This window comes from Delphinapterus leucas, chromosome 1 (genome assembly GCF_059928025.1).
Source record: "Delphinapterus leucas isolate spDelLeu-1000000601 "Yukka" chromosome 1, BTC_Dleu_Yukka2, whole genome shotgun sequence".
Classification (NCBI taxonomy): domain Eukaryota; kingdom Metazoa; phylum Chordata; class Mammalia; order Artiodactyla; family Monodontidae; genus Delphinapterus; species Delphinapterus leucas.
Genome location: NC_143129.1, coordinates 77,918,002 through 77,928,011, shown reverse-complemented (window position 1 = coordinate 77,928,011; position 10,010 = coordinate 77,918,002). Strand labels below are relative to the sequence as shown.

Below are 10,010 nucleotides of genomic sequence, written 5' to 3'. Positions count from 1 at the left end.
AATAAAATGCTCTGGAGAACTTCAGCTGACTAGTTTTGCTCAAAAGAACAGTCACAGGCTTCCCTGGTGGCGCAGTGGTTGAGAGTCCGCCTGCCAATGCAGGGGACGCGGGTTCGTGCCCCAGTGTGGGAAGATCCCACGTGCTGCGGAGTGGCTGGGCCCGTGAGCCATGGCCGCTGAGCCTGAACATCCGGAGCCTGTGCTCCGCAACGGGAGAGGCCACAACAGTGAGAGGCCCGCGTACCGCAAAAAAAAAAAAAAAAAAGAACAGTCACAATTCCATTTCTCTGCCCATACACTTCACTCCCAACTGCCCTAAAAATCCAATAACAGGTCTTAGTAGAATAGTTGCGCTTGGGAATTTACCCTATCATAGGAGAACTGACTTTTTTTAAAGGAGATAAATAAGCTTAAGTGCAGTTGGGTCAATGATTATCATTATTCTCCATTTGGGTCAATGATTATCATCCCTTCATGAAGTATTTAAAAAAAAATAAGTTGCCAGTTTCTTTTTTCTTTTTTTCTTTTGGCGGTACGCGGGCCTCTCACTGTTGTGGCCTCTCCCATTGCGGAGCACAGGCTCCGGACGCACAGGCTCAGCGGCCATGGCTCATGGGCCCAGCTGCTCCGCGGCGTGTGGGATCTTCCTGGACCAGGGCACGAACCCATGTCCCCTGCATCGGCAGGCGGACTCTCAACCACTGCGCCACCAGGGAAGCCCTAAGTTGCTGATTTCTGATAGTTGATAGTTGATTAAAATAATAAAATCATATGTAAGAAAGACTATTCTGTTGCTTTACTTCATTCTCTCATTTATTTAGCAAATAGTTTTTCAGCACCTTCCTTATGGCAGATACTCAGGATTCTAAGATGACTCATTTCACTAATAATGGTTACTATTTGGGTCTTTTTTGTTGTTGTTTTTAAAATTTATTTATTTATTTTTGGCTGCGTTGGGCCTTCGTTGCTGTGCACGGGCTTTCTCTAGTTGCGGCGAGCAGGCGCCACTCTTCCTTGGAGTGCGTGGGCTTGTTGCAGAGCACGGGCTCTAGGCACACGGGCTCAGTACTTGTGGCTCACGGGCTCTAGAGCATGGGCTCAGTAGTTGTGGCGCACAGGTTTAGTTGCTCTGCAGCATGTGGGATCTTCCTGGAGCAGGGCTCGAACCCGTGGCGGATTCTTAACCACTGTGCCACCAGGGAAGTCCCAGTGGTTACTATTTGTTGGGCATTCATTATGTGCCAGGCACTGTGCTAAGTGCTTTATTTCTCTTAATCTTCATGATCAACCCCTGAGGTAGATAATATTTTTGTTTCACAGATGCAGAAATTTAGAATTAGAAAGGCTAAGTAACTTGCCTGAGGTAACACGCTGTGAAGTTGTCTAACCCAGACCAGATACCAGGTCTGTCTGACTTCATAGCCTGTGGCCTTAACCACTGTGCTGTATTGCATTTTATGGTCCATGTTTTCTTCAGGACCTCGAAGTCCAGTAGTGGGATCATGAATAAATGATTGTTATAGCATGGTGAAGCACCTAACCTGGATTAGTAGGGTCCAGAGGAAATCCTACCAGAGTTATGTCCTAAAGGATGAGAACTGAGCTGGAAGGGCTTAGTCACTTCCATCTGATCATTTAATTACAGATTAGATTTCCTTAAAAAGGAGCCCTTCCTCTTATAGGATTCACCTTTTTTCCAGGGATTCATGACAAACCTATGTACATAAAATAACCCATTTTTATAAAACAATATGAAAAAGCAAAGATCAACAAAGGGATGGATTCTGGCCCCAACTTATTATATTAAAAGGCTACAATTTCTTCTTCCTTTATAGCAGACAAGAAAGACCTGAGTCCAAAGTACAGAGGAATGTCAGTGAGAAGATTTTATGCTTTTTGTAGATTAGTTTAGAGTTACCTTCTTTATTGGCTCGTGAATGCCCTTCTTTCAAGAACTGCATGATTTTCATTCTGGAACGGTGCAGAGGCAATTGTACATATGGTTGTTTTCCCTGGAGACAAGAGACTAGCTGGGTGATGCCATACATGACACGAAGAAGTAAGGAATCCATTTTGCTAGCTTTTAATTTGCTGCAAAAAACATTTAACTAAAAAGTCAAAGGTTTCTTGTAGAAATAGCACCACCCTGTGGTCCTTGAATATCTTTAATTTTCCACTTGACTGCTACTTTATTTAGCGACATGATGCTTTCTCTCCAGTAGAATTGAGAACATTGTAGGGTGTATTGTTCAGATCCTATGGAGGTAACAGGCCTTGAATTCTCATTGGCTTAACTCAACACATGATATTGTTTGTGTTGTGTGTATATGTTTTGTTTTGCTCTTGATGTTGCTATATTTCCAAAATGGTTTACAGGGAGGGAATTCCTTTTCGGTCCAGTGGTTAAGAATCTGCACTTCCACTGCAGGAGGCACGGGTTCAATCCCTGGTCGGGGAACTAAGATCTCACGTGCTGTGCAGTGCTGCCAAAAAAAATGGTTTACAGGCAAATATGGGAGGGGATAGACATAGGGATGCAGTTTTGTCATCTTGGGATGCCATCTCAGCATGTAGGTTTTAAGGTTGCTACGGCAGGAGAAAAAAGAGAATTTATACCCACTCTTAACTGGCTCTGACTAGAATTGACCCAAGTTATTTCTGTTGATAGCTCATTAGCCAGAACTAATCATATGACCCCAATCTTTCTGCAAGGGAGGCTGGGAGGTATAGAGTACATGTGATAAACATTGCTGTCTCTGCATTCGCAGACAATGTTGGAGCAACTGTATTACTTTACCCTATTACTTTACATTAAATATGCAAATTCTGGTTCAGAGGTTTATATGTGCAGTTCACTGAGTTGCAGTGTAGTGCAGTTTACTTACTCTCACTTAGCTAGATGCTTTACAAACTACCCCATCTCATGTCTCTAAGAAAGATTTTTTTATTCCAGGGCACAAGTATGAAGTATTTGTGGTGCACTGGGTACTTGGAGAAGGAGATACAAAAATGAATAAAACCTGATCCCTTCTCTTTCCTTTCTCTTTCAGGTGTGTGTGGCCTAAAATGGGAGACAAACTTGTGTGTAAGATAACATGATGCAATAAAAAGGATAAAGATTTTGGAGTCCCACAAACTTGGATTTGAATTCTGATTTCATCACCTACCAACTCTGTGACTTTAGACAAAGTTATTTAACTTCCCTGAACTTTGATTTCCCTCATAATAAAACAGCGTAATATTCTACCTATCTTCTAGGATTCTTGGCTCAAAAATACTGTGTGTATAACACTCTGTTGCCTAGCATTTTATAGGTACTCAGTTAACAAATGCCATGAATGTAGTTCAAGGCGGAGTAAAAATGCATGCAATACAAAGAAAGTGCTATCTATAGAGAGGGAAAGATAATTGCTTTTGCCTGGAGGTGTCTGGCAAATCCTCACAGAGGATATGACATTTGAGGTGAGTCTTAAATGATGAGTAAGATTTAAATAGGGAGAGAGGGAAGCTGAAATAGAATGAGCAGAAATATAAAGGCATGAAAGTGAATAACATGTTTTAGCATGGTTGGCTGGCTGGAGTATAGAGTTTATAAAGGAGTAGGACTAGAAAAGTAGGTTGAACTTATAGCAGTGGCCTTAATTATAATGCTAAGGACTTTGAGACTTATTTTGACATTAATAGGAAACCATCCAAACTTTTTGATTAGCTGAATGTTAAACCTATTTGGGAGGACAAATCTTCTGGACTGTGAAAGATGAAGAGTCAAAGATTTAAAGATACCAGTTAAAAAGTTGTCAGGGAGTCAAAGGTCTTGTTAAATGGTTATAAATGTTATGAGAGGTAGTACAAAAATAATATACATTTTCTGCACTCATGAAGCTGCTTGGTGAGACTAAATATAAATACAGGCAGCTTTCATACTATCTATTGACCTAGCGAGCAGCTCCCTTTCTACAGCCATCTCTCACAACCCTGTTTTCCTCATTCTACTGGATTCATACTCTAATCTTTCTCTTGTAACTGGCATCTTTTCACTTATACACAAGGCCTGTTATCCTTAAACTCAGCTTGGGAGTTCTCCAGTTAGCATTTTCTCAGATTTATCTCCTGAAATCTCATCCTCTTCCCCAAACCTTTCCCAGTTCTGAGGTTTCCATGTGCAGTTCACTGAGTTGCCTGTAGAGCAGTTTATTTTCACTTAGCTGGATGCTTTACTCACTCCCTCATTACATGTCCTTAATGAGAGATTCTTTATTTCAGGACACAGCTAGCAAGAAAATTGTTGCAAGGAGTGTAATTATACCTATCAAATAGGAACGCTGCACTAATCCCCTAATAACTGAGGTGACTAGGATTACTAGACAGCTGGGAATTGTACAATACTGGCCACCATTCATCACTGTAGGCAAGAGCATTAAATGAAGTTTCCTGAGTTAGGTTGTTAATGGCTGAGCTATGCTCCTGAGCAATCTCTAACGGAATTGTTTCCATATGGGACAGAGCCCAGACATAGCAACACAAGCTGGAACAGATTCAGAGTATGAATAATGTGATTGGACTTAGAGAATTATAAATAATAACAAGGATCTGTTTTACATAAAACTAAAATGCATGATAGTGATATTTTTCCCTGTGGCATATATGGCTTAAAACCTCAGTGTTGTAGCAAGCGTAAAAAGCCTATTAATTGTAAAACACTAAAATGGTTTCTTTTATAGTTGGACCCTGGACGTTTTTTGCACATAGGGACCCAGGCACCCCAATGCCTTGCTGCTCACCTGGATAACCAGGTTGCAACTGAGAGTCCCAGAGCTATTTCCCGCACCAGTGAGAATGATCCGGTGAGTTGCTAATGTGTATATGGGTTTTTTTCAGGGCTTATAATTTGTATTGCCATCATTTTACACATAAGAAAAACTGAAACTGAAAGAAGCTAAGCAGATTTTTACATATAGTCAGACAGTACCTGAGACAGCATTCTGGAACCCTGATCTTCCCCATCCCTATCTGATACTATGGTAACATAGCTCAGACGGGTCAGTCCATATCTGTTTTGGTTTAATTCCTACCATTGAACTCACTTTGTGCCAAGGGTTTTGTTGGGTATAGAGTAGGTACCTAGTAAATACTTAACTACTCAATTCCTTAGAAGTTAAATTTAGTAGTTATTACTGATCTTAGTGTATGATGGGTTGGCAAACTTTTCCTGTAGGAATCATATAGTAAATATTTTAGGCATATGAGCCAAAGTGATCTCTGTCACAACTACTTAGCTTTGCCATAAACAAATGGGCCTGGCTGTGTTCCAGTAAAACTTTATTTACAAAAATGGGTAGCCAGCCATAGTTTACCAACCCTGGTATGGAGAACCCTAACAAAATCAACTTACTTGCCTAGGACCACATAGTTTTCCTAATAACCAATCTGGTACTATCTTCCACCTTTCTAAGTGGATTTCCTAGTGTCTGGAGAGGGAACTAACTTGATTTGTTGAGAAGAGCAATATTTAAAGTGAAGTTTATCGGTAGAAACCAGGATTCCAGCAGTATCCAGTGTTGCATTTTCTATTTCAGGTCCCATTAGGCTAAATGCTGATTTCTCCTTCCTCAGTATTATTGTTGCCTCTTATAAATGAAATTAGTTGTATGGTCTGTGCTTAAATGTGAAGGGAACCAATAGCTTTTCTCTCCCTTTTTGTCCCTACCCCTGCCCTCTGAGTTGCCCCAACTTAACATATGCTGTGCTTGTGGAAGGGAAAAAAATAACTCATTACCCAAAACACCATCTCAGCAGGGTGTGTTTTATTTATGTCTCTAGCGTTCATCTACTTTCACAAGTACAAAATGAAATAGAATAAGTGAATGAAGTCATTGAATTGCCTTTCAGCTTTTCCCTGTAATTGTAGTCCCTTTATCTGCCAGTTCCTCAGAGGTTTCTATGGCAACAGTGGCATGCAGATGATCTTGTCACGTGATTGGATCATCTCTATGCACAGCACAGAAGAATCCAGATGGCAAGATTTCTCTCTGCTCCTTCCACATCTAGGGTTTATGTTGCCGAGCAACTGGCTTCATCATTCAGGCCAACATCAGCTTTATATATACACTGTGGATTTGGGGACAACAGCGAGCATTTTTTGTCTAAGAAATGAAAGAATATCTTTTCCAGCTCTGAGAGAGAAGTGTTTCCTCACTACAGTCTAGAAGGCCCTTCACACTTTTTCAAAGTCTTTGTCACTCTATCCATTATACCTGTTTGCATTTTTATTTCCTAGGCCAAGCATGGGGAGCAGCATGAGGGTCAGCACTACAACATATCCTTCCAAGATCTGAAGACTGTATTCTCCCATGGCCTGCCTCCTCGCTTTGTAATGCAGGTGCTCAAAACAGGGGAGGGAATTGGAGGGAGCTTATAACACAAGCTGTTGATAGCAGAGGGGTGGAATTAAATGAGTAGAAAACTAAAAGATTTAATTTGAATCTTAAAAACAAATCAGATAAAAAAAAAAAAACAAATCAGATAAATTGAGCTATTGATTATCTTTTGTGAATAGTGCTGTTGTTATAATTACTTTAAGCAAATGCTTATCTGCAGTTAACCTCTTTAAATCCTTTTTGGAGCCAAGCAAAATATTCTTAAGTAAATAAATAATATTCCACTCTTTTCCTTGTGTTACCCAACAGATTTCTAGAAACTTTAGACTTCAAATAATTGTTAAAAATGAATTTAATATTTGCCTTAGCAAAATATCATGAAAATAGTTTATATGTGTAGAAAAGCAAAAACATAATATATTTTTGAGCCAAATAGAAATGATATTTGGATTAGATGCATCATTCATTGTTCTTCGTCAGTCTCATGGGTTTTCAGAAAATGTAGTTTTGTGGTCATAAATTCAACCCAAAGAATGTAATCTTGTATTGCTTTATAGCCATTGAAAGAATTCATAGTTAACTGCAAACAGAGTTGGCAAAATTTTTTTTAACACTTTTAATAAACATTTATTTATTTATTTGTTTGTTTTTTGACTGTGCCAGGTCTTAGTTGCGTCATGCAGACTCTTAGTTGTGGCATGCATGCAGGATCTAGTTCCCCGACCAGGGATCGAACCCAGGCCCCCTGCATTGGGAGCATGGAGTCTTACCCACTAGACCACCAGGGAAGTCCCTGGGAAAATTGGTTCTTTTGGATAATTCCTGCTCAATTAGTTTCAGCCTCAGAAATTATTCCTTCTTATTGAAATATCAAACTTGACTGTGCAGGTGATTTTTAGCTTAGAAACCAGAGAATGTCATTTCTTCAATGTGTTTTATTTCAAGAAGTTAGATGAGACACCAGTAAAGGGGCTAATTCTAGGCCATAGACAGCTTGTCATCAAAAATTTTCTTAAGTTTGGAAATAGGACACGGTCAGAAGAAATCATCTTTAAACTGTCCCAAGACATTCATAGTACAATCTCTAACATAGTTCTGAGGGCCTAACTTTAACTATTGCAGGTTGCTTTCAGAATGGTTAACCACCAGTGCTTTGGAAGGAATTACTCATACATTCTTTCCATAACTTCCATTTACGTAAAGGCCAACTCCCTCACCATTGTTTGTGTATTTTAGTACTGTCATATTGCCTAATACGGCATTTCTGTTTTAATATCTGTATCATGTTTTTGAAGGTTTCACTTTCCATTAAGTTTGAACTTACCTGTCAAAGTCCTTCTCCAATTCAATTGTTTGGTTAGGATTCCTTTAAAAAATACCAACACTATCTTAATCCCTATCTGATATACTTGTGAATAGTATTTGTTAGGTACTTATTCTTATCAGTAGACATTATTAAATACTTTATTTGCAAATCATTTTCACACATATCACTGCTTCCCAAATTTTTCCACCAAATTATTCCTGATGGCAAAAAGGGAATGAATTTTGTGTGTCATTTCTCTGGTGTATCTGTATACTGGTGATGTCAGGTATGGCCTCATAGCTGTGGGGCAGTTGGTCACACCTGCTCCTGAGCTGGTATGTATATAAGTTCTAGAGAAAAGTCTAGGTGGTTACAGTAATAAGAATTAGCTAAAGGGACTTCCCTGGTGGTCCAGTGGTTAAGAACCTGCCTTCCAATGCAGGGAACGCGGGGAACTAAGCTCCCACATGCCATGGGGCAACTAAGCCCACGCGTCACAACTACTGAGCCTCTGCCCCACAACTAGAGAGCCCACGTGCCACAACTACAGAGCCCAAGCACTCTGGAGCCCACGAGCCACAACTAGAGAGAAGCCTGCGTGCCGCAACGAAAGATCCTGCGTGCCGCATGCCGCAACTAAGACTCGATGCAACCAAAAATAAATTAATTAATTAAATTTAATTTAAAAGAAGAATTAGCTAAAAATAAATTTAAAAGAATTAACATTTATTTGATGCTTACCATGTGTCAGATGCTTTGTTAAGCATTTTACACGCTTTTAATATTTATATCAACCTTAAGTAGTTTACATAGTTATGTCTGGATTATTTGTAAATTTCAATTAACTGATGTAATATCTGTGCTTCATTTACAGAAATAATCAAAAGCTGAATGTTACACACTTGGTGCGGGATAATGTGTTTCAATTTTTAGCTAAATTACATGGCCAAATTTTCAAATTCAATACCAACCTCTCCTAACTGAATAAATGAAAAATAGGCAATTTGATGCTATGGTTGCTATGTTGGACTCAGTGTATATTACCAAGAACTGGCTAGGAGTTCCACACCCCACCCTCTCCTTCCTCTTTCCCTGTTTTGTTAGGTGAAGACATTCAATGAAGCTTGCCTGATGGTAAGGAGACCAGCCCTAGAGCTTCTGCATTACCTGAAAAACACCAATTTTGCTCATCCAGCTGTACGATACGTTTTCTGTATCCTTTCCTGCTTGCCTGGGCTATCTGAGCCAATGCTTTCCTTCCTCAAATGTAGGAAAAGAAGAAATGCTTTATTTGTTGACAGTTGAAGTGTCCCTTTTGGTGGTGTTTTCTTTTCTTTTTTTTTTTTTTTTTTTAATTAAGAAAATACCTTTATTTTTAGCCAGAAGGGGTTAAGTCAGAATTGACACTCCTGTAGTAAGAGTGCATGAAAATTCTAATATTTTGAAAATTGACTAAATTTATTTTCCTCAGGAACTTGTTTCTTTTACTCCTTGCTCTAATTGGAGATTTTTGCAGTCCTAAATTTAAAAGACATAAGTAATCTATTTTAGTGGTACTGTCAAAACAGCTTTTTTTAAAAGAATTAGGTATGAACATATTAAATAGCATATTAACATACTCCAACTTTTGGTGGCTCATCTCTAAAATGACCCAATTCTTCATCTCATGTTGTGTTTCTCCTGTTTTAGTTTATCACTTAAGATGCTTCATTTGCAGTTGAGTAAGAAGAAAGTCCAACTCAAAATGGCTTAGGTAATAAATGATTTTTGCCTAAGGAACAGGAACATCAGGTTTAGGCTCAGGTTTGGTTATTTCAGCAGTTCATTGAGGTCATCAAGAACTCAGATTCCAGGACTTCCCTGGTGGTCCTGTGGGTAAGACTCCGCTCTCCCAGTGAGGGGGACCCGGGCTCGATCCCCGGTCAGGGAACCAGACCCCATAGGCATGCCAAAACTAAAGACCCTGCGCGCTGCAACCAGGACCGGGCGCAGCCAAAACAAACAAATGAATATTCTTTTAAAAAAGAGAGAACTCAGATTCCTTTAATCTTTCTGCTGTCATCCTCACCATGTTAGGTTTTGTCTCCAGGTTGATTTCTTCATGTTGACAAAATGGTTGCAGCAGCTCCAAACATCTCATCTTCACAGAGCCATGTCCAAAGGCCAGAAAAGTAAACATTCCTTTCTTGCATTCTTTTTTTTTTAAAACAAAGAAAAATTTCCCAGAAGCTTCCATCAGACATCCCTCATTTCATATTGCCCAGAATTACGTCACACATCCATTCCTAAATCAATTCCTGGTGAGAAAAAATGAAACTACTATTCCT

At 39.5% G+C, this 10,010-nt stretch overlaps 1 protein-coding gene across 7 annotated transcripts in view; it reads left to right on the top strand.

Moving 5' to 3' along the window:
• DAP3 (death associated protein 3) overlaps window positions 1-10,010 on the top strand; it is a 31,436-nt gene that overhangs the window by 11,843 nt on the left and 9,583 nt on the right. For 5 of the 7 annotated variants that reach the window (XM_022559700.3, XM_089914058.1, XM_022559702.3 and 2 more), the window contains exons 3-5: window positions 4,722-4,844; window positions 6,278-6,379; window positions 8,788-8,896. In XM_022559700.3, the coding sequence (XP_022415408.1) occupies window positions 4,722-4,844; window positions 6,278-6,379; window positions 8,788-8,896 (334 nt within the window). Of the gene's footprint in view, window positions 1-3,050; window positions 3,463-4,721; window positions 4,845-6,277; window positions 6,380-8,787; window positions 8,897-10,010 lie in introns of all 7 variants that reach the window. The other 2 variants (XM_089914065.1, XM_089914061.1) reach the window with 1 other exon arrangement.